This window comes from Macrotis lagotis, chromosome X (assembly GCF_037893015.1).
Source record: "Macrotis lagotis isolate mMagLag1 chromosome X, bilby.v1.9.chrom.fasta, whole genome shotgun sequence".
NCBI lineage: Eukaryota > Metazoa > Chordata > Mammalia > Peramelemorphia > Peramelidae > Macrotis > Macrotis lagotis.
Genome location: NC_133666.1, coordinates 579,504,584 through 579,530,576, shown reverse-complemented (window position 1 = coordinate 579,530,576; position 25,993 = coordinate 579,504,584). Strand labels below are relative to the sequence as shown.

General features: G+C 37.2%; 1 protein-coding gene across 1 annotated transcript in view; it reads left to right on the top strand.

Annotated features, from left to right (window-relative positions):
• The window catches only part of EXT1 (exostosin glycosyltransferase 1), a 342,884-nt gene that overhangs the window by 282,469 nt on the left and 34,422 nt on the right, over positions 1 to 25,993 (top strand). The window contains exons 2-4 of the mRNA XM_074201381.1: positions 10,338 to 10,431; positions 14,592 to 14,699; positions 23,116 to 23,235. Coding sequence (XP_074057482.1) covers positions 10,338 to 10,431; positions 14,592 to 14,699; positions 23,116 to 23,235 — 322 coding nt within the window. The remainder of the gene's footprint in view (positions 1 to 10,337; positions 10,432 to 14,591; positions 14,700 to 23,115; positions 23,236 to 25,993) is intronic.

The window sequence follows — 25,993 nt, the reverse complement described above, 5'->3', positions numbered from 1 at the left end:
GCACTTGAAAATTAAATCCATTTTTTATGGCACTACAAGGTATTATCTCACAGCAAATGATAATTAAACACCTGTGAAATCAATTAGCCCTTTAAGCAGGGAAAAAAAAAAGTTTTCCAATTATGTTTTCGCACCTCCAAAACTTTTTCTAATTCCAAAACCAACACTTTGTGGAGAGGGACATGACCTAGCAGCCAATGGTATGTTCACTCCCAGTAAAGATCATCCCTCAATTTTGTCCAGTCCAAATCCCAAGGAAGGCAGCCTGTGGTAAAGGCAACTTTCCAAGGAAGATGCATTAGCCTTTGGAGATCCCTATTAGGCAGCTAGCTGCTTGACACATAGCTGAGCTGTCAAGTTCTCTACAAAGGAAGTTACTCACATTGTGTTTCCAGTGCCAAGTTTTACTTGACAGTTTATCCAAAAGCCAAGATACCTTAATGGAAACCAAGCAACAAGACAGTCCAAGTGACAAAATTGGTCTATCTTTTGGGGCCCTGTAGCCAACAGTTCAGAGCCATCTGCATTAAGAATTCATCCTCTGAAAATGAACTGATTGGTTAATAACTGAAATCTAATACAAAGGAAAACTAGGCAACAGTTTCAAGCTATTTAGTCCAGCATTATCATGTGTGTTTAATAACAGTCTTTTGTAACAATTTAGCTAATCCAGATGTTTCTTCTGGGAAAAAAACACTATTTCAGAATACCAGAAAAGTAGTGGATGAATTTTGTTCATGTGCCATGACCATTTTTTGACTTAAGAAGTGGGGGTAAAAAAAAGTGATTCCAGGGTTTTTTGACATCTCCTACAGCATTTAACTTGCCCTGCCACGCTGGAAGGGTCTGTGCCAAGGAGACATTCTTGCTCTCTCCTCTCTAAAGTACTTTGAGTGTGATGTCACTCAGGTGTATATTACAGGTGAAGATGGCTTTAGCAGCAGCTATTAAAAGAAAAGGTCAACTAGAGTGTTTTAGTATGATGTCAATTCAGGTGTGTTACAGGTTTTGCCAGCAGTTATTAAAGGAAAAAGTCAACTAGAGATCTAATATGATGTCATTCAGGTGTGTGTCTTACAGGTGAGGATGCTTTGGCAGCAGCTATTAAAAGAGTCAAATAGAGTTCTACTAGGATGTCATTCAGGTGTGTATGTGACAGGTGAAGATGCTTTGGCAGCAGCTATTAAAAGAAAAGGGTCGGCTCATCTCACCAGTATTCATGGCTAACATGGAATTCAGCTCAGTAGAGCAAAACATGTAGGATCATGAATTTAGAGCTGAAAAGCTGTTTAAATATCATCAGATCTCCTCCTCTTTTCCCAGATAAGGAACAGAGGCAGAGAAGATTTAAATAGCTTGCCCTATTATAGCTAGTAAATATCTGAGGTGGGATTCAAATTCAGGTCTTCCTTGCTCCAAGTTCATCCATTGCCCTATTATGACATTGTCTTGCATGTTGGTCACCTGGAAGAAACTTGTAGTGTCCTGTTTAGCAATGTAAGCAATTATGTCTTGGAGTCAGGAAAACCTAAGCTCAAATTCTATCTCAGATATTTATTACTGATTAGCCTTGGGCAAGTCACTTAACCTCTGCCTGCCTCTATTTTCTCATCTGTCAAATGGAGATAACAGTAGCACCTCCCTCAAAGAGTTGTAAAGATAAAAATCAAATGAGATAAGCTCTAGCTTAAATTCCATAAATATTAGCTATGATTGTTAAGTAAACAAAGTGGTTGTTACTACTTACAGAGTAGTAGTTACTTTAGACATTAGATGTTTCCCCACAAAAACCCCAACAAATTCTTCCTATAAAGTACCTATTCTGAACAGTTAAATAAAACTCCACCATAGAATTTAGAATTCAAAGGAATATTAGACAAATCCCTTCTCATTTTCCTGTTGAGGAAACAGACCTTGAGAGGGAATGTGACTTGCCTAAGGCCACACAGGTAGTAAAGGTAGTAGAGCCAGGCCCAGCCCACTTCTCTTGATTCCAAACTGACTGCTCTTTTCCTTAGCACTATACTGTATCTCTTTCAATGCATCCATCAAAGGTAGCAAGGATTGAATTACACAAACATTGCAACAACAGTTTGTTCCCATTTTATCAAAGTGGAAGTACAGGCTCTAAGAGCATAAGTGGGGTTCATGAAGTCATGTCTTATGAAGGTCAGAAATAGGATTCACACCATGGACTCCAATTCAGGCATTCTGTTGACTTCAATATGTTACTTTCAACCCTTAATTAAATGAGGAGCAAGCCCCAAGCCAAGTTTTGTGCCATTTCAATGCCATCTATACCCATATTTTTTAAAATCTCCTTTTGTGTTTGTTTTGGAGGACTGAACTTCCTTCTAAACCTGGTCTGGAATCTGGACAGTCTGGCTTATCCAATGTAAAAGTCCCTCCCCTTCTCCGGAGCTGGTCACAGTGGGATTTAATTTGGCAGGTGGAATTCACTGGTGGGAAAAGTAATGAAGGGGACACAAAAGCAGAGTGGATGGAAATAATCATTTTTGTTAAGAATAATTGGACCCTCAAGCTCTATAATCACTCATGAACAGGGCATAGGAAAAATACTTAAATTGAGCAGGAATGTAAGTTATATCAGATTAGTACAACACTCCCCACCCCCCATCCCTGGCAACTTCACTACCTACCATTTGCACTGGTTAAGAGAAGAGTGACCTTGGAATTCTAAGCATCCATCTAATCCCAGGGTTGAGTGAAGCTGGCACTGTGAGAAAGAATGTGATGGATCAAGTGGGAAAGCAGTAAAAACATTCTTGTTAGGCCTGGTTTTTTCTCTTTTTGATAATTTTCCAGTGATCATTTCAGTGTTGAAAGCTGCAGAAAAGGGTGGGAAGTGGGAATGGAAATCTACATCCTTCCTCTGCTCCCAGATAAGGAGGTAAGGATCAAGGACCAGTTCAGTTAAGAGACAGGGATAGAAAATTCAACTTCATTAGGAGAGAGAACTGTGGGTAATGAAATTCTGGTAGCAGTGCAGTTCTGCATTTTCTCTGCAATTTATTGTCTTAAGAGTTACCTATTGAAGAAATGACAAACACAAGGCCATAGATCATAGGCAGAAATGAACTAGATTAAAATGTAATTGAGAAATATTCATCAAAATAAGTAAAAAAAAATGCAATAGAACTTAGATATTGTTAATGTGATTTTCAGTATGCAACCTCCAGAAACCCTTAAGTATGGTGTAGTGACCCCTGTTTCTATTCAATTTTGGCATCTCTAGTCTAGATCACTGAGAGATCTAAGGATCAAATAACCAGACTGCCTGAAATGGGAGAACCCAGATTTTCCTGCCTCTCAGACTAGCTCTGTCTACAAAAGCCAGTTTTTCTAACATAAACTGTGAGTAAATTAGAGTTGATTACAAATAAGGCAGTTTTGTCTTTATAAACTTTGGCAACTGGAGGGGAAGATTAGAATCACAATGGGGAGAAATAGGGAAGTCATTGAACTGCAAATCTTTAGGAGTGACCAACCAAATCTTGTGCTCTCTAGAGAAAGTTAAATGAAAGAAGGACCCATACCCCCCACCTGAAAACAAAAACACCTCTCCCCTGGTGGGCTATTATTATTATTATTATTGTATTCATACAGATGGATTAAGCAAATGACTATAAATTTAATTTAATTTCTCCTCAAAGTTGCAAAAAAAATCAAGAGTAAAATGTCATTATTAAATGAAAGATGAGGTTTGTATAACTGGATTACTGTAGGAATTACTGTGGGAGGTTGCATCATAGCATTCAAATGATAGCTAAGTGACCTTGGACCTCAGTTTCTTCATCTGCCAAATGAGAGCAATAGAAATGATCTCTAAGGACTCTTTCAGCTCTGAAATGTCATGATTCTAAAATTTTCTTGTATAGAATAAGTCAGCCTTTTCTCCTTGTCATCTTTTTTCCTTTCTCTTACCCTTCTCCTGTTCCCAGTCCATGCACACAGACAACAGAACATGCCGCAAAGGATTAGTGGTCACCCTGAGGAGCTTTTGAGTGTGTGACTGTTTGAAGAAGGAGTACACTGGGGCAAGTTTCTGTGATGGCACCATTCCAGGGCTTTTCCTATCTCTAAGAAACAACTTCCTCCTCGGCACAGACTGTTTGTGGTATCCCCATCCTTTTGTAGAACTGGGTGTACTTTGGCACGGGCATCTAGATCTTGTTGCTTGTGGAATAGCAGGCTGTGGTTGCAGGGAGGAGGGCCAAGAAATGGTTAATAGGAAGATAATGACCTCAAGATTTCTTATCCAAAGAGGCAGGGGTTGATTTTTGTGTTTCTTTCTTTCCAAGTTCTATTTTTTTCAATGTCAATTTAAAAAAAAATATATATCTTCTTAGACCCACTCCATTCCAGTCTCCAAAGATTTGCCACATATCTAATATCCTCTTCTGGACTTGGTCATTTAGCCATCTTCCTTAATTATAGTTGGTTGTTGGGTGATTGTTCTTTTATCTTTTGATCCCAGATGTCTAACCTCCTATTTATTATTCCCAGTTGTGCTTGATTGCTAATGAGAGAGCTGGAGGCTGAAATGTGTTCTAAGTTTGTCTACTTCCTAGCAAAGGGATAGTGTGAGACTTGGGTTGAGGAAGCTTGAAATTCAAATTCAACTGCACATACAAGTTGTGTGACCTGAGCAAATTACTTTTTCTTTCTTTAGCTCATTTCCTCATCTAGAAAATGGGGGTAATAATAGCTTCCGCATCTCTAGGTAGTTGTGAGCATTGAATGAGATGACATATTTAAAGTTTTGGGATCCTGAAAGCTTGCTTTGTTGATGATGATGGTAAAGGTTGAATGTCCTCAAGAGTTTTGAGGCTGTATTGGAGGTGTAGGATGCTTTCTGGGGTCCTTTTGACCTTCTTTTCTGAATCTGCTTTAAAAAATGAATTTTAAAGAAGCATAAAAGTACAGAATCAGACCTGGGGATCCTAGGACTACATAGAAAGGTAAAGATAAAACCTGACTTGATTTAGCAAAGACTTCCTATATTCAGTGCACAGAAAGTGCTAGGAAGCATTGGGCTGAAGAGGATTACAAAGAAATGAATTTCTAATCCTAGTGCATTACCTGGGGCCTAGGTAGCAGTCGCAGCAAGCACAGCTAAAGGCAGACAGCCAGCTCTGGGAAGGAATTGCACTACCTCCCAAAAGCAAGGACCTTTGGACTGTGGAGCACATGGCATCCAGAGAAGCTGCCCTAAATCAGGAGCCTTGGTGACCATGGGAAGGATGGAAAGGAAAGGGAATCCTAGCTCACTTATAATAAAATCTAGAGTACTTGCCTAGGAAATTTTCTCTCCAGGCACTACCTGTACTTCAGTGTGTGAACTGTAAAATGATATTTATTGTCAGTAATTTAGTTTATATTTTAATGTAATGAAGATAATGTTTGTCCTTCATTCTCAAAGAAGACCATATCATCAGAGAGATGCTACCCTGACATGCAAGCTAATTGGGTTTGAAGTGAAGGAAACCTGTACAAAGTCACCAATCTTACTTTCTCCCCTGGATCCATCATATGGTCCAGTGGCCAATCAGGATGATTGGAGATGGCCCTAGATACAGTGGAAGAATGTACAAATTAAAGGGACAAGTTTACTATAGAACAGTTTGTTCTTTTTGTGCATGGTCTTGACTCCTTTGGAGCCTGGTAAAGCCTATGAAAACTCTCTTGGAAAAATGTTTTTGAATGCATAAAATAAAACACATTGCATTACAAAGGAAATGTTGAGATACATTATCAAAATGTTTGTTAAAGCCCAACTTAAAAGCTTCTGTAGATTTTGCTGTAGACTTGTGAGGGTTGGTGCTACAAGAAACAAAGAGCTATTTGGGCAACTTGGGTACAAGGAGATTTCATGCTCGTGCATCAAGTTTATAGATCTGCCGGGGGGGGGGGGGGGGGGGACGACACACCACTCCTGGGGTTGTAGACACCACATAGAGCTAGTAAGTGGAGACTCAGCCCCAGGTCTTCTGACCCTTCCCTTAATACAATGCTTCATCAGTATACTAAACTATGATAATCCCACTATGCATGTAGTCTTTCATTAATAAGAAAGTAAGCTTACTTCCAATAAGAAATTCCTTCACTGTCAGGAGTCTCAGTGTCTGCTGTCATTTTTCTTTTGAGGGCTGGCTCAGCTTTTCCCCCTTGGCTCTGCCCTTGTGAATATTTATTTTTCCACCTCATTCTGTTGGGATTTTTCCCTTCAGCCAGAACAATATTGAAGTTGCTGCAGGCATCCTAGCACTTCCATTTCTAGGGAGGATTAATTATGTATTATTATAGAGACCTATTTTAAATGGGGACTCACTAGTATATCATATGCATACAACTTTTTTGGAAGAGAATTGTGTATGAAGTGGGACCTATTTCTGGGTTATTTTCAGGACCATACAGCTTAATTGCATTAGCCTTTGCAATCATTTATTAAAACTCTTCTATCCTCGTGTCACCACCTGTACAGTGGAGATCTTAATACCCACCTGAAATGGGTAATAAAAATCCTTCATTAATTAAAGCTGCAAGTTCTTTGAGATTACTTCCTCCCTCATCTACTTACCTCCCTGCTAAGACTGTCATGTACATTAGTTAATTATATATACTTTTAAGTGACTTGTGATTTCTAATGTGATGGTGTCAGATCAGGGGTCAGTCATCTTTTTTGAAGTGGTTTGCTATTCATGAGGGTAAAGTGGGAATCTGGAACTTGCTTAAAGTCTACGCAGCCAGTAAAGGTCATAAGGAGACAATGAAGGAGGACTCTCCAAAGAACACCTAACTGCCGAAATTTCCTACTAGGTTGGTAGCTCGGTCAGTGATCCATCTTTTATTAGACACTTAATATATGTATCCCATGCTGCTAAACTTTAGAGACACACAGTTTAAAAAAAATAAAAATAAACTAAAAGTGTGTTTCCCAGTTCTAAAGTAGCATCCATTCTAATGGGAGATTCAACATGCAATCAACTTTGATAATAGCACCAAAGTTTGTGAAGAGCAAATGAGATTGCATGTAAAGGGGTTTTGCATATCTTCAGACATTAAAAATATTAGCAATTCTTATGTAAGTATAAGATATATATATATATACATATACACAGTATAAATGAAAAATAATCTCAGAAGGAAAGTACTAGAAGGAAGGGAAGAGGTACATACTAGCTATGTGATTCTGGGCAAGTCACTTAACCCTGTTTGCCTCAGTTTCCTCATTTGTAAGATGAGCTGGAAAAGGAAATGGCAAATCACTCCAGGATCTTTGCCATGAAGAGTTAGATACAACTGAAAAGAGGGAAAAACAGCACAATGAAGGAAGTAAAGAGGAAGGAGGAAAATAATTTACTGATTTCATGATTTGACTATATCTGTTTCCTTAAAATCACACTGGATTTATCAAGTAGGGGAAAGGATTTTGGATTTTTATTCAGAAAGACCTAGATTCAAATGTGAGCCAATTATTGGCTCTGACCCCAGACAAGTCACTTAAATTCTCTAAATCTCAGGTATCTCTCTTAAGCTACAAATTATAGTCCCAACAAAATCTCAGATCTTTGAATTATTGGACATTTTAATTGGCAATCCCTTCAACAGATCCTTGAATATAAAGCTGTAGCTGAATGTGGATTGTTGATGAAAAAAAATGGAAAGACATTACTTGCTTGCTGAGATAGCAGTGGAAGCAAAATTTGCCAGTGTAAATTTAAATCTACTTCAAATCACTATCAGAAAGTCAAGAGAGGGGTGGCTAGATGGCTCAGTGGATAGAGCACCATCCCTGGAGTCAGGAGTACCTGAGTTCAAATTTGACCTCTGACACTTAATAATTACCTAGTCTAGAGAACAATGAGATTCAGTAGGATCACTCTTGAATTTGGAGAGGAATCCACAATGATTGAGTTCAAATCCCACCTTGGACACTTATTACTTGTGAGAGGAGACCATGGGCAAATCACTTTATTTCCCCTGACCTCAGTTTTCCCCTCAATTGAGTAGGTGGAAATCGATGATCTCCAGGTCCCTTTTGCAGTGTTCCCAGTTTAGCTATTAGATAATGATCTCTTTTTGAATTCTTTGTAAGTTTCTTTTCTCCTTCTTCTCCTCCCCCCCACCCTCATTCAGTCCCCCCCCCGCCCCCATATTTCAGCCCCTCCCCATATTTTCTAAATCCTGAAACTGGCAATTTTGGAACTTGTCACAGTTGAGGACATTAATGGAGTTTTACATTTTGAGTTGGCTAATGATGGGGATATAGGACCTTCTATGCTGGTCCCTCAGGGGTTTCTATTTTAAGCATTTATTAAATCTTGCTGTCATCCAATGTACTCTGAAGAGTCTTCGACCTTTCTTTATATTTAAAAAAATACTACACACTCAGTTTAAAAATTTCTTATCCTTCTCCACAGTTTGTAAAGGTATTCCAGCAAGATCAGGAGTGGAACCTGAAGCTGGTTGTCAATTACTATACTGATGTTTAAGGATGGGAAAAGAAACCATTACCTCTGTAATTTAATATTTTTTTATTTAACTAAATTTGATCCCTCTTAAAAGTCTCATCCACTTTGAAGTCTATTTTGTACATTAATTAATGCAGCAAGGGTTTTTATTTTACTCTCAGTGGAGATAATCTTAATCCATTCCCAGTGACCTTTTCTTGTGCAAATTAGTTGTACACGCCTGTTTAAGCAAATGGGCCTTTGCAAGATGTCTCTTCCTAATGATGGGTTTATAATTGAAAATTGGCTTACTCCCATATGCCTAGTTTGTGTGAGAATATAAAAATAGCTGTGGACTTTAAAAATATAGATCTATACATCAATACCCCCCCCCAAAAAAAAAGTAGGAGAAAAGAATATCCAGTGCCTTTGGGCTATGATTAAATTACATTATTAAGAGTCAGAAAGTTACTGTCAAAGTAGCACCTAGCCTTAGAACAATGGAGGCTTTTAAGAAATGAGAGGGTGGGGGCTAATCTTGATGCTTGCTAGACAGTCCCTTTGCCGGACCCAGGCCTTCTACCTTAACAGGCCTGACTTAATGTCAGATTACCTTATAATGACCTATGTTGGAAGGGATGGCCCAAATGGAAAGGAGATATTTAATCTTGACTAAACTTTACTCCAGTGGCTTGGGGAAGAGGTATCAATCAAGATATGCTTTTAAAAGCAGGTCAATTCGTTTTTTTTTTTAATAACCTCAAATGATTTCTTGCTCCTTTCTACTCTCTCCCCACCCCTTTTTTAAGAATCATCTTTTCCCCTTCCTTCTTCATCCACCTCTCTCCTGAAATCTGAACTGTTTTGCTACAGGGAATTTTGCCTTGTGTTGCTGAATGTTCTTAGCTAAATGTAGAGACTTTGGCTCAGAGGAAAGAGCAAATGTTGTTTGTGCTCACTGTGAAGGTTTCTTGAGTTAGTTGCAACTGGGTTTTTTTTTGTTTGTTTTTGTTTTTGTTTTTCTTTTTGGAGGGGGAATGTAAGGGATGACATGCAGGAGAACAAGGCCGGTCCTAAGCTTTCACAGACTTTTGTGGCTGACTGAAATGGCATTTTTAAATAACAGAAAAAAAGAGTAGGGTTTTTTTTTTATTTTATATCTAGAAAAAGGAGGGAGGGAGAATGTTTCACTTGCTGTCACAACAAAGCTCAACTTCTAAGACACAGACAGACGCTGGTGCCCAATCTGTTGAAGTGGCGGCCACTGGACTTGTGTCGGATGATATTGTTTGCAAAGCATATGATAACTGTTTCATCCAACACAATCTTTAATGTTTGTTGAGCCTGTCACAAACAATTCCCCTCCTGAGAAAGAGAATAGTAATATCATGGCTCATGACTATACTAATTTAGCCTCAATCAACTTGATTCTAGTGTGTAAGTCAGTCAATCAAAAAGGATTTATTATGTGGTAGACTCTGGGTTACAAATATAAAAAAATAAAATAATTCTTTTGCCAAGGAGTAGCTTACATTCCAATGGGGGGAGGCCACAACCATATAATAATAATAATAATAATATATGATATTTATTTTGTGCTCATTTCATCCTCATAATAACCTGGGAAATAGGTAATACTATTATCCCCATTTTATAGGCAGGAAACTGAGGCAAACAGAACTTGAGTGTCTTGCATGGGTTTACACAGCTAGTGTCTGAAGCCAAATTTGAACTCAGATCTTCCTGAATCCAGGCCCATAGCTCTATTCATGCATCTCTGAGAATATATATGTTCCATCTAATGGCCATCATCCTTTTTCCCTTGGGTCTTCACTATCTAATTACATATTCTTCTCCCTCTAGGTATGATTATCGAGAAATGCTGCACAATGCCACTTTCTGTCTGGTTCCCCGTGGCCGCAGGCTTGGCTCCTTTAGATTTCTGGAGGCATTGCAGGTAAGAGACACTATACAGGTTTTTATTAATGCTAATATTTCTCATAACATCACTCCCAAGAGCCCACATTTATCCAGCCCATTAAGGTTTTCACTTTAATAATTGCCAATAATAATAGCTAGGACTTATATATGTGGAAATATCCACAAATTGCTTACAATGTGCTTAGGTGATGCAGTGGATAGATCACTGGCCTTGGAGTCAGGAGGACAGGCATTCAGATCTGAACATAACTAACCCTAATTGCCTCGGATCCAGGGTCAACTCCAGTCATCCTGATTCATATCTGGTCACTGGACCCAGATGGCTCTGGAGAAGAAAGTGAGGCTGGTGATATATTGTGATTTTTTTATAAATTTGAAGTTAGATTGATTTAGTTTGCTTCCTCTTTTGCTCGGCAAAGGTTATTATGCTATTTCTCATTTTATGTAAAAGAAAAGAATAGTATTGCACTATAAGAAATGAAGATAAGGCAAATTTCAGAAAAATCTGAACACAGCCCCCCCACTCCAATGCATGTTCTTGTCATGGCAACACCTCCCTGGTGTTGTAATCTCTGAGAAAGGAAAAACATTATAAATGATCTAACAACAACCCTATGAGGCAAATGTTATGATTATCCTTTTTATACAGTTAAGGAAACTGAGTCTTAAGTGACTTGCCCCAGTATCACACAGCTGGTAAATGTTTGAGGCAGGATTCAAATTCAGGTCTTCCCTATTCCAAGTCCAAGGCTCTATCCACTACTTCACATAAATTATCTCCTTTTTTTTTTTTACCTTCCCTGGGGATGGCGATACTACTATTCCAATTTTCCAGAGGATCAGAGGGGTAAGGTGATTTGTCTGGGATATTCCAAATAGTGAGTGACTGTGGTTGAATTTGAATCTTACTTTTCCTTTCTACAAGAGAATATCTTGTCTCCTCCATACCCCATCCTCACTTCTTTTTAGCTTCCTCTTGTGCTTTGTCTTCTCCCATTAGACTATTGATACCATAGAGTATCATACCTGAGTCAAGAAGACTCAAATCTGGCCTCAGACTTACTATCTCTGAGACTTTGGACAAATTACTTTATTCTTTTTGCTTCTGTTTCCTCAGCTAGAGGAGGAAATGACAAACTGATCTAGTGTCCTTGCCAAGAAGACCTCAGAAGGAGTCATGAAGTCACACAGATCTAAACAAGAAAAAGAAGAAAAATTAGACAAAGCTCCTTTAAGAGCAGAGATTGTCTTTGTATTTCTTTCCCCAGTGCTTAATGACTGGGCACAGTAGACATTTAACAAATGTTTATTGGTCCCACTGACTATAAAGTCAGCACTGTTCATCATGCTACACTGCCTCCTGGGTCAAGATAAGAATGGGGAATTAGGACTGAATCTGGTGTGTTTTATATTATGCTTAATGAGAATGTGGGCGATGATGGATTGGGGTGAGATGGGGAAGTGTGATTTTCCCTGGAGGCTTGCAACTTGTTTCTGTGTGCTTGGACATACTTACTCAGTGAGAGCCCACTGCCTTTGGGAGAAGCCCCCAAAATAAGTTCTAGAGTTCACTGGACTGTTTTATTTTCTGTGAAGGGGGTTGAGAACCCAGTCATGGTTGAGAGCAGGGGTCAGACCAGTTTGCCACTCCTGTCTGACGAGTATTAGAGCTGGATTCCTTGGGGATATTCTGACCTCTGCCAATACTCCAACCATGCAAGTGGGAAAATAGTTTATTGTTTTCACTCCATAAAAGCAAAATTGTCTATCATATTCTTCACTCAATGGAATAAGTTCCTCTGAGTCCTAAATGAAAGTGATACTCAGCAGGGTGGATTGGTTCCATTTGTTTGGTCTAACTCTTTAGTGACTTAGCAGCATAGCAGCAACGGGCTCAGGTTTGGTGATTCTTTAATTCCAGTGCTTCATGGGGGGTAGGATGGAGAAGACTCCTTTACTGCTCTCCCATTCCCTGAAGAACTAACTAATTCTTGATGTATAGAGACAGGTGGGCTCCTTTATAAAGTTGCCACTGAACTTTGTCAGTCCTAGGGGCCATCCCACTATTTCCTAACACCCACAGATCTTGGTTCTTACATCCCTATAGTCTGTGTTTCCTTTGAATCTATACATACCCTTCTTTCCCCTTCTGCTTTGTACTTTCATAATTATAGCTTTCTACCACCTCCAGCTGAAAACTGTTGTAGCTATTTCTAAAAACAGAACAGCCTCCTTTCCTTTAAAATCTTTAAGATTTCCCTGACCACTCTTTATACCATACTAAATACTCACATCCCTGCAGTTTCTCAATATCTCCTTCTCAAATTGCTATCATTTCCTATGTCCTTTAGATCCCAGGCACTAAGAAAGATCAAAAGGGTTGAAAAACTAATATTTTAAGGAGTTCATATCTGGGAGGGAACCTTAAGCATTATCAGATGACACTAGTCAGATTAGTAGTTTAAAAGTTTTGCACAAAGCTTTTAAAATCCTATTTCTATCTTTCTCAAACTTGATCATCTCTGTTGTCATTGAAATAACTGGTCAGGACAAAGCAGTTTCATTAAAGCAACAAAAATTTGACCCCAATTAGTCTCAGTATGCAACTAGTCTTGAATATAATTATAATATAAATATATAATATATATAATATATATAATATATATTAAGTATATAAATAAATAAAAAATAAAATTAATATAAATAATTCTCGGACTTTCTGTCTTAAAATACCTTAGAACTGGGCTTTCATATATTTTTTAAGATCTTTTCTGTTGTGATGTCATACATTTCACCAAAATAATGATATAATGGAATAAAGCCCCTAAATGTGGAATCAGGAGACCTGTATCCCACCCTAGGACTAATATGAGCTAGTTATAGTTGTAGCTAGTGGCTACAGGCAACCATCAAATTATTTGCATAATTAGCCACTAGCAGCTATTTAAACCTCAGTTTCCTCCTCTTCATACTGAAAATAATAACACTTCTAGCTACCTCTTCAAATAGTTTAAAGAAAATTTGCTATTGTTGTCCAGTTATGACTGATTTTGTTGTCTGTTCACTTGTGTCTTTTGGGGTTTTCTTGGCAAGGATACTGTAGTAGCTTGGCATTTCCTTTTCCAGCTCATTTTACAAATGAGAACACTGAGGAAAACAGTGTTTGTGTCCAAGGTCACAGAGATAATATAGATATCTTAAGTTAGATTTGAACTCAGGAAAATGAATCTACCTAACTCCAGGTGTGACACTCTATCTTCTAGCCCTCCTAGCCGACCGCTGAAGAAAGTTTACAATGCCAGATAAATATGAGTTGTTAGTATGGAGGTGATAATGATTTGTATCATTTAACACCAAAGAGAACATGCTTCTGATTCAGTTGTCTTAGAAAGAAAAGTACACACCTTCTGCTAATTAAGTATAGAGAAAGGAAAGACAGAGAAGTATATGAATGGACTGGAATGTTAATATACCCTAAAAAACAAGAAATACACATACACATGAAGACATTGGAAAGAAGTATATAATATGATACAGGAAAAATTAGAATGAGACATTTTTAAATTAGAAAAAGCAAAAGGATTATTACAATTATTTTGTTAAATATTTAAGTAATTTTCAGCATAATGTAGTTGAGGTTTTATTTTTCTGTTCTGTTCATTTTATTGTTGATATTTCTTACAATTGTTAAATTTGTACTCATCAAATTTATAATCAGGTTCTTGTTAGATAAAAAAGTGAACTCTTTTCTGATACTTGGGACTGGGTCACTTTAACTGGGGTCTGTAAAATTGGGCCAAAGTATTTTATATTCAAGACTAGTTTTATGCTGAGACTTATTGGGGTCAAATTTTTGTTGCTTTAATGAAACTGCTTTGTCCTGACCAGTTGTTTCAATGACAACAGAGATGATCAAGTTTGGGAAATATAGAAATAGGATTTTAAAAGCTTTGTGCAAAACTTTTAAACTACTAATCTGACTGTTAATTGATAATGCAAGGTTTCCTCCCAGATATGAACTCCTTAAAGTATTAGTTTTTCAATCCTTTTGATCTTTCTTAGTGCCTAGGATCTAAAGGACATAGGAAATGATAGCAACTTGATTGGTTATGATTTTTCCCTTAATTAAGTATGTAGACTCTTCTTAACCTGTTGATGCTTCCTTTTTTGGTGCAGGCTGCCTGTGTCCCGGTGATGCTGAGCAATGGATGGGAGTTACCGTTCTCCGAAGTGATTGATTGGAACCAAGCTGCCATCATCGGGGATGAGAGATTGTTATTACAGGTAAGAAAAGGGCTGTGGCCTTCAGCAGATGAGTTGATTATTGCTGCCACCATCCAAAGTTACCAGGAAAGATGAATCCAAAAGGTCAGCGCTATAAAAGAAATTTTATCATGAGAAAATGGTCTATGTCATGGTGAATATTAACTCATTTAACAAGGCACCTTTCTCTTTCTAGTACATCTACCCCAAGCAGAGGAATAGTTTTTGAAATGGAAAAACATACTGGCAAAAAAAAAAACAGTTGGGAATAAGGGAAAGTTAGAGGGCAGGAGAAAAGAGGGATGTAGATAACACCATAGCTTAAGACCTCTTATGTTATTTGTTTATTTTTAATGATAACAGTGGATTGCTGTGCTCCCACTCCTCACTCCCCACCTCACATTCCTTTCCATCTGTTTCTGTTTGGCTTATTACTGGTTTCCAGAAGAAGAGAGACCTCTGTTAAAAATGGATGAAAGTGTCCAGAACCTCAGGGAAGCCCATATCAGAGTATTAAAAATCCACTTGCATTTTTATATTAAGAGTAAGCAGTCTGACATCCCTGATGCCTTTGCCTGAAAGCCACTATCCAAACACTGTGCTGTTGGCCGTTGGGCATGAGCAACATCCTCATACCTATACTTCTGCAGAGAGGGTCATTAAAATGGATGTGAAAGTTTAATCAGCTCCAGGATGAAAGGTGATCCAGGCATCAAATACCATTGTTACTCTGAGCAGTCCAATACAGATACCAATCACTAAGGCTCAATATAGATTTTACCACCTTAAATATCCTCTTCTCTTCCCCCTCCCCCATTTAATTTTTTTCTTGACCTTTGTGGTACATTTTTTTTCCTTCCAGCATGAGGGCTAAGTTTCTGTACAGCTGCTCCCATATTGAATAGCTACTGTGCTGTTGTTAACAATGAGTTGATAGAGCTGGCTCAGAGCCGGAATGTCTGCTCTGGGAAATGTTTTTGTTATGTTACAATTTTTCATTTCCTGTTTTAGAACAGCTAGGATGTTTTTATTTGCATATTGTCTTGTCATCGTGTCTCTAGGAGAGCTTTAAGGCAGCTTCCCTGAATCTATTTTGGTCCGTTCAGTTAGGTTTTGTTACCATATATGACCTTTTTTATTAAGACTCCATCTAGTGCCACGACTTCCAAAACCACCCTGTCAAATTGATATTAATTTATCATTTCCCCCTTACCTGTTTCTGTAGACAAGCAGATTAATAACTAATAGCCAGACACCATTAAAACTGGAAACTCTGTGCCTTTATAGCTAGGCAAAAGTCATCTTCCTGAGCATTGGATTTCTCTTGGCAACACACTGTCAAAGGCATGGAAGTATTATAAACACATACACGTTGCTTCTGACATTGAATGGCATGCTGCAAGTTCAGGATAAGCATGTGTGTTCAGACTAGAAGAGCAAATACAAATGTTGAAAGGTATTGATAAATTTCCTTTCATACAGTTTTCTAGAAAGTCGAGGGGAATAGTGTGATAGTGAAGTCTTATTATTCAGTCAGAATGATCTTTTAGATCCAATGTGGATTCTGTTTAGGATTTCCTTATATCTCCATTCTTTAGTGATCCAGGTAATTTTCTCAGAGTTGACATAAAAATTAATTTCCCCCCACTCACCAAAGATTTCTCATTTGAAAGGTTTTCTCTAGCCATCTTCTCCAAGGATTTTTTTTTTTACTTCTAAATGACTCTTAAGGTCTAAGTTACAAAACTAGTTGCTGAGGGTTTTCTTGCCAACTTTTTTGCCTCACCTGTTGTCTCTGTATTTTGACTGGTGCCAAATGCAGGTGCATTTTTGAGTTAGTGTCTGGTTTTGACTATTTGCCAAAAATATTCATCTTCCTTTCTTCTTTTCAATATGAAACAACTTCATTTGTCTCCCCAAAGAAGAACCAAGAGTCAAAGAATGTACCCTCTTTTTGTTCCCTCTTTTTTGCCTCTGGTCACACCCACCTGTGGAAATGCAAAGCTGGATCTGTTGATAATAACATGAGTCACTTTTTAGGTTCAGACAACCAGAAGAGCATCATCATTCCGCTTTAGTCTAGGACTATATGGCTAGCTACTTATTGAACTATGAAAAAGAGATGGGAACCAAAAAACCAGTTTAATCCCTGTCCCTTAACACCAACTCCTCCCTGCCCCATCTAGTTAAAACCTTGAGAAGGGATGACAGCTGGGGGCATGGGGTGGGGGAGGGGAGAAATGCCAAAGATTTGGACCCAGGAATCTTGCAGAAATTCTAAGCAGCATTATCCTTGAGCATCCATAAGGAAGCATACCTTGATAAGCAGAAAAAAAGACTTACTGAGATCATGTTTCTTCCCCAGGCTAGCTAATACAAGTCCCATGTTCCAAAGAATAAACCATCACTGGCAAATTGATATGCAGGACACTCTATTGGAAATTATCATATGTACTTGGATGTGCTAAATTGTGTGGTATTGTGTAAGCTATTTGTATGTCATTTGAATAACTATGTGTATATGAAGTCTGAAAGTCAATCTGTTACTAATCAGTGACCATCTATACCCTCCCAGTAAGATGTTAACACCTTATGGGTGAAGATTGTTGGATTTTTGCCTTTTTTATTATTGCCACCTAGTAAATTATCTCACATAAAGTAGGTGCTTATTCAGTATTTGTTAGATTTGAATTCATTATCCATTTGTTGCCCAAGAAAGGGAAATTAATCCTGGAGGACTTCCTTTGTTGAAAGCTGGACTTCTCATCCTGGATTCTAAGAGTATTCACTATAACTGGTTTCCTTGGGAAACCAATGTGCTTTGTTTTATGAATCCAAAAAAAAACATTATTCTGAGAAGGATCCATAGATTTCACCAGACTGCTTAAGGAGGCCAGAGAATGTTCATTAGTTGTTTCAGCCTTGTCTTATTCTTTGTGACCCCTTTTTGGGGTTTTCTTGGCAAAAATCCTGGTGTGGTTTGCTATTTTTATCTCCAGCTCAGTTTTTACAAATGAGGAACCAAGGCAAATAGGGTTAACTGACTTGACCAGGGTGACACAGCACATAAGTGTCTAAGGCCAGATTTGAACTCAGGAAGATGAGTCTTTCTGGTTCCAAGCCTATCTTTCTATCCATTGTGCCACCTAACATGTAGTAGGTTATTATTTAGTATTACCTTGATCTGGAAGAAAATAGACAGGACAGATAGAGAAAGCTCTGTCTTGAAAACTGGAGGAATCCAAGGAAAATTTGGAAAGGAATGGGCTATGAATAAGACAAAGATGGCATCCAAGAAAAACTTGACTAAAAGTGTTGTGTCTAGAGGGACATCTTCACTAAATAAAGAAAGCAGCAAGGATCTGTCTCCAGGTAAATTTGTAAATTTACCTAATTTGTAAATAGTTTGAAAATCTATAATCATCTATAATGCTTTAGTGAAGTTATGATTATTCTACTCAAAAATGCTGACCTGAATGATTGCTGTTGCAATGACTCCCTCCCTAGATGGGTGTGTAGCAGGTAGAGGGGAGCAGTAGTCATTTTCAGATATGATCTTTAAAGACCTGTGAAGGGAGCACACCTGTGGTCATCTATCTTCAGATCCTTGTGATCATCAAGATCACCATGTCATTCCTAATTCCATATCAGTATTATTTATCTTCCTGACCAGGGGCAAAATATCTGACCAGAGAACATATAAAGCCAGTGGTCTTATGTTGCTCTGGCAACTATAAGTGAAACTTGAAATTCAATAAATCAGGACAGCTAGGTGGCACATTGGACAGAGCATTTACTCCGGAGTCAGGAGGACCTGAATTCAAATGCGATATCAGACATTTAACACTTACTTAGCTGTGTGATCTTAGACAAATAACAACCCCATTGCCTTCCAAAAAAAAAAGAAATTCAATAAATCTAGGAGCTTTTTGAGGATGAATTAATGAAATGTTTGAACAAATATAGCAATTAAAAAATGTTATAAATATCCAAATGGCCCTTGGCAGAAAAAAGTTTTCTCTTCTCTGTTCTAGACTACTGAAGCAGCAGTTGCTCAAAATTTAATTCCATGTGTCTGAGGAGATATGGAAGTACATATCAGTAGACAGCAAAGTTACCAATTTACAAATGGGTTTATTTGAGGGTAGATATATTTAATGAACTGATAGTTAGGAATTTAGGGTGAATGGTTCTATAAAAAGTACTCTATTTTTAATTTTTATTTCATTTTTAATTTATGGACTGAAACAAATATAATTTAGTATAAAAAGATGATTACACATGAAATTGCAAATCTTTTATGTATAAACTTGCTATTCCTTTTAAATATGTAAAATATACAAAGATAAAAGATGAGAAAATAAAAATAGTCTCTCTTTTTTTGAGAGCCAAATAGACTTTTTTCATGAGCCAACATTGCCAAATTTTATTTTTGACAACTTGTGTCTCCATCCCACCCCTTTACTACAACCACAGTTCTGGCCACCAAGTAAAACAGGTCTTCTTTCATTCACAGCCTTGACTACCCTGGGTAAAGATATTGTGACAATTTGGTGAACTCTTCTCAGATTCCAGAGACTGATAAATTCTGCCCTCTCCCCTGCTTGATTTTGCTTCCATATAAGATCATGGAATGCACAGCTGAGAGGGACCTCAGAGACCTAGCCTAATCTATGCCTTCTTGTACAGGAATGACCTTGACAGTAACTTGACTGACCATTTCCTCTTTACAAGGAAAGAGCAATTCAGTGACAGATTAGACATGTCCCTTTCCCTCCTCTCTCCCTGCCACTCCTCTTCCCTTTTCTACAGCCTTGTTCCTCCCTCTTTTCCTCTTCTTTTCCCTCTCTCTCATTTTCCCCTATTTATATGATTTATTTTTATTATGCATTTAGCAATCATTAACACATGCAAATATTTCAGCATATGAAGAACAGAAAAGATGATTGTTTATGAAATTCTGAACTTTGGCATGTGCAGTTTGTTTTTCAAAGGCTTTGTAGAATTTAACAAGGAAGTAAAAAAACTGTTCTATTTGTTTGCTCTTTTGAACTTCCTTTCCTCCCCCCATTCCCCATACATTTTAATATTTTATTGATACTCTTTTCACTTATTATTTAAAAATCTCTATCAGGTAGGTGGCACATGGGTAGAGTGCTGGACCTGGAGTCAAGAAGATTCATTTTCATGAGCTCAAATCTGACCTCAGACACTTACTAGTTCTGGGCAAGTCACTTAACCCTGGTTGCCTCAGTTCCTTATCTTTAAAATGAGCTGGAGAAAGAACTGGCAAACCTCTCCAGTTATTTTGCCAAGAAATCCCCAAATGAGATCACAAATTGTCGATGCAATTGAAACAACTCAACAATACACATTATAACAAATAATCACAATCAAAACATACATAATGGTACATTGACTGTGTATCTAATGTTGGTTATAGCCAAAAATAACTATCTCAATCTTTATCTTTTGTCCATTCTCCCCCTAATAAGAGATGGGAATTATTTTTCATCATCCATCTTTGTGAAGTCATTATTGTTTACTGATCAAAGTTTAATAATCCTCCCCTAGTTTATCAAATATACAAGATCAAGCAAAGCTAACCCCAGCAGTGGACCTTGAGTTCATCACTTTTTTGTCAGAAGATTGTTTTATCTATTTATTTTGTCATCAGTCCTTTGCAAATATGGTTGGTCTTTGCTTGAACCAGAGGTCTTTAAGACTTCTAACATCTTAACTATATTGGCTATGTTAGCAGTTTTCTCTAGATCCCTTTTGTAGACAGAAAGAGGACATGGTCCTATATGATACTTTCTCAGCATTTGGATCAGTGCCCCCATTTAGCTGGGTGCCGAGTAAGAATTAAAGATAGATCCACCTCTCTAGTTCTTTGAACCAAATTAAGTTCAGTCCTGCATAATTAGATTAAGAAAACAGAAGTGTAATAAGTAAGTATTCAGACTAATTGATTTATTCTTGTTTATTTTGTTTAGTTTAGCAGACTTATTCCAACAAACACAATGCCCCAATCATAGCCATTTCCGGAAAAGTTAAGAAAAACTGCCTATAAGAATGATAGTGACTGATACCTGCTATGAGGCTAACCTAATATACTTCTTTCTATTTAATTGTTTTATTTAAATCTGCACCTATTGGAAGTGCTGTATTTGGTCCAGGAAGATACAAACTTCTTTCTCTCTCCCCATTTTTGTAACTTTCGTTAATATCCTTTGTTTTTACATCACTGTATTTCCCTATATATTCTTCCTTTCTCCTTCACCTAGAAAAATGTTGATGACTTTTAAAAAAGGAAAAAAAGATAATTCAATAAAATTAACCTAGACATTCATCAAGTTCCACGGTATATGCAGTGTTGCATATCTGAAAGTACCCCACATCTGAAAAGAAGAAGAGGTATATTGTCATATTCTTCATTAGGGTCTAGCTTGGTCATCATTACACAATATTCAATTGTGTTCTTTCCACTTAAACTGTGGTATTCATTGACACATTCATCCCCCACTCTTACGGAAATCAGAAAAAGAAAATACAAGGAAGGAAATGACTTTGCTAAATATTTATAGGTACAAGTAATCACTTTGTAGTTTAGTAATTTCTCCGCATCTAGAGAAAGAACTGATAAATAGAAGTAGGTATAAAATAATCTTAAATGTTTATGTGCATGTTCACACAGGCATACACATTTTTATAATATATTTGTGTCTAAAAGCAGCCATCTCTAGGACAAGAAGGAAAAAAAATTTATGAGAACTTTATTTACATATTTAAAAGAAATAGTAAGTTGCACATAATTGGTTTGCAGTTTCAAGTACAACCATCTTTTTTTTATGTTGCATTATAGAAATGCTTGTTTTATTCCATGAATTAAAACTGAAATAAATATTTTTTAAAAAAAGAGATGATTAATGAGGCTTACATTCTATTTCTATATCTATATCTGTATCTATATCTATATCTATATCTATATCTATATCTATATCTATATCTATATCTAACACTTTTAAACTCTTCCAGTCAATTGAGGTGTTTGTGTCTTTTTTCTTTATAGTTTCCTACCTGCATTAGTCAATATTATCCAAAGTATTTTTTACCTCAAGTTTCTATGCCAGTTCATTTATATTTTCTGGTAAAGTTCTTTAATTTACCATTTTGTGGTATGCTTAGACAAGAGCCTTTTGTCCTCTCTTTAGATTCTTTTGTCTTCTTCTATAGATATAGAATCTAAGGACCTGAGATCATCTAACTCCATCTCTTAGTTTGTTATATGACCTTGATTGGACAAGGCAACCTCTTTGAACTTCAATGTCTTCATTTACAATAAAGGTGATATCTGCCCTACTTATCTCATGGGGTTGTTGAAGCTTACATGAGAGAGTGCATGAAAGTACTCTGTATAGAGTGTGAATATAAGGATAAGTTATTATTATTCAAGAAAATATTTTGTGAGTTTGCATATAATAAAAGGTAACTTGGTATAGATCCTTTAAAGTCCCTTGCACTATATAGCATGGAGCTATTGGCCCTGTTTTATAGATTGAGGCTCAGGTTTGCTGACTAGAGTCAGGCCTAGATCTCAGTTCTCCTGATTCTTAGGCAGTAGCTCTCCCCTCACAATAAAAATTGCAAGTCATTCATATATATATATATATATTACCATTTCAGCATAACTGGTACAAATTCTTCCTGTTTTCTAGACATCTAGTATTAAAGCTTTTCCAAGTAACCCCCCTGAATCTATCCCAGAGACTTTACTCTTATACTCCAAGACAAAAAAACTATCCCAGAAAGGTCTGCAACATCTCTAACTAGAGAAAATGAAGGTCACTAGTTAGCTCTGACAGCAATTTTTTTTTAGCTTTCTGAGTAACTAGTTCCCTTGCAGCCCTTCCAGATTAACAACTCCCCTAATTCCCCCCACCCAAAACCCCCCTGTTATTTTAACTTAAACATGTCCATTAGATTCCACATATTAAAGGTATTTAATACTGATTTGTGTATAACTGGAGTCAAGAAGATCTGAGTTTGCATCCCACCTATGACACTAATTTTTTTGACCAATTGCAAGTCATTTAACCTTATTAAACCTCAGGTTCCTATTCTGAAAAATGGAAATAATACTTGTACTACCTCCCTATAAGGCTGTAGCAAGATTCAGATGAAATCATGTAAATAGAGTGGTTTGCAAACATTAAATAAAGCATTCTCTAACTACCATTTGTTACCTGATTATTTGGGTGATTGCATAGCTTTGTAGAAGGTATTACTTATAGAGATGAATCAATACATTGAAATAGATGTGGATTCTAAAAATTTGCTATTTTGAGTTGGAAACACTATCCTTACTCAATTGTGTTAATTTAGCTAAAATATATTTTTTCTTTCAAAGCTAATTATTTTTAACCTTATGTTGCAGATTCCTTCTACAATCAGGTCTATCCATCAGGATAAAATCCTAGCACTTAGACAACAGACACAGTTCTTGTGGGAGGCTTATTTTTCTTCAGTTGAGAAGATTGTATTAACTACACTAGAGGTGAGTGAAAGTCTTTGGATATTAGTCAGTTCGTTATGTGGCTTTCTTGCCTTGTGTTTTTTTGTTGAATGACCTTGGTTTTGATGATATGTGATTGGTTTCCCAGTGGGAGAAACAAAGACTTTTCTTATTGAATAATGTTGCTTCCTTTTCCTTCTCCCTCCCCCTCCAACACACACACACCTCCCTTTTCCCATCACCTTTCCAGCCCAAGGAAGTGTTTCTTTTCCTGTTGAAATCCTTACACGAAAGTGTATCTGATGAGCAGTGGAAACTACCTAACATAGAAACCAGCACTGAATTGAAGCTTTGGGGGGATTTGTATTTAATGATTGTCTTTCTGTCATTCATGCTCCAAGGGATCTTTTAAAAAACCTATTTCCGGAACTCACTCTGAGAAGTTAGCAGCCAAGTGGGGAAAATCTTCATTCTTGCTCCTGTACCTCCAAACATTCAAAGCAGTTTTCTGTACACTGTGTTCTGGTTGAAGGCTTAATACATTTAGTTTTCTAGTCATCTGTGATTCAATTTCTATTAGCTTCAAGGTGATATAGGAAAAAATGATGCCAGAATCATCCCAGTTAATAATCAGTCAATCAATATTTATTAAGTATACAAAAAGACTGCCCTTGCTTTCTAAGAACTTAAAATCTAATGAGGAGAAAACATGCAAACAAATATATATGTATATATGTATGTATATATATGTATATATATACACACATAGTAAGCTACACATGAAATAAGTAGGAAATAATTAACAGAGGGAAGTCACTAGAATTAAGAAGGGCTATTTTTTAAATCTTTATTAATATTAAAGAATCTTAATGGTCAGATGGCATCCAGCCCCAAGTTTACAGAAACCATCTCCTCTGTACGCTTCCCCCTTCAAGAAAAAGGAAGTCATATATTCAATTAAACATTTATTAAGGACTTACTTTTTTTTGCAAGATACTATAATGCATTCTGGGGTTATTAAAACAAAAAAAAATGATGATGTCTGTCCTTAGGAACCTCCTGAGAAGTGATATAACCTGTACACAACTATATAAATGCAAAATGTATGTAGTTATAAGAGATAACTTAAAAAACACTTGGGTTCATGTTTTATCTCTGACACATGCTTGTTCTATTTTTGTTGTTGTTGAGTCATTTCAATCATGTTCAACTTTCCATGACCGCATTTGAGGTTTCCTTGGCAAAGATTTTGGAGTGGTTTATCTTTTTCTTCTCCAGCTCATTTTTACAGATAAGAAAACTGTGGGAGATAGGGTTAAGTGACTTGCCCAGGGTCACCAAACTAGTAAGTGTCTGAGGCTAGATTTGAACTTAGATCCTGCTGATTCCAGAACTGATATATTGCCTGCACATTAAGTTGCCCCTGAGTTCTAGGCCCCTGAGCAAATCACTCAGTCTTTTAAGTTAGAACTTTAAGCTATGTAGAAGGTGCTGCTCTTCCTTAATAGAAGATATGTGCTCACCTGGAATCTCTTATATTAATGAAGTCACAGGTCTAGTTTCTATACTATAAAATAATTATCAGAAAATGATAGATTAAGAAATCTCTCCTATAAAAAATACCCCTTGAACCATTCCCTGAACCTCTTTGAGAGTGAAAAACGGCCTAATGATAAGCTATTATAACATGAAAGGCTAAGACTAGGGAAACTGTGGGTGGAGAATTACAGACTACTGATTTAGAAAAGAAAATTGGATATGCTGCTTGTGTGGAATATTATAAGAAGAACCTAAAGGGCTCCAGAGTTCTAGGAAACTTATTCTGGAAAAAGAAAATCCTTGAAAGCTGTCCCAAGAAGGAATGGGCATTTTTATACTGGAAAAATCTGGGGAAGAGAGGCACACACTGTAACCACTCTCCTACTACTCACATAGGTTCTTTGGCTAGACCAGACTTTCTGAGCTGATTTGCCTTTGCTTGCTCAGACCCTTACAATCATACTCATGCTTACATTCTCTCCAGAGTTTGCTTACTGCCCATTCTTTCTGACTGACCAGGCCTACCTTTGTCTATGCCAATTTTTCTCTTGCCTATTTGCTAGGACTTTATTTTTTTGTACTGAGCTCCTTGAAAGGATTGACTGAAACCAAATGGCCTTCTTTCTCTTCCTGAAGTGGTGTTTCATCTTCTGTCTCCATGTCCTTGCACATTCCCCCTCCTTCCCTCTCCCCCTTCCTCAAGGCTGTAGCATAAACAGTGGCCACACTTTAGTTACAACTACCTTGTATAAACCAAGCTTCAAAACGATCAGTTAGGGGTTGCTGTCTACCCAAGCATGTGAAGATTTCCCTCCACAGAATGGGTGAATGAAAGCAATTTGTTCCAATGACCTTGAAGTTGGCTGAAGCAGGAGCTATGGAGGCTTAGAGTTTGGTCAGACATGGAAGACACCAAGGTCAACTCCTGCATCCTGGGCCACAGTCAGTCATCCTGACTTTGAACTTGAGTGACTCTGAAAGAGTGAGATTGATGACTTTGTGCATCTCTGTCTCATTTAAATCTAATTCATTACATCATCTGTGATGTCATTGGTCGTCTTTGAAAACAAAAGATAACAAGTCCCCTTGTCCCCTGTGGCTGGAATGTATTCCTTCTTCACCTTCACCTCTCATAATCAACTTCCTTCCAACTGTTTAAATATTACCTTAACCTCTGTCTGCCTCAGTTTCCTCAACTATAAAATTCAAATTATAACATATAATTTTACAGAGGAATGGCAATTTAAATGATACATCATTT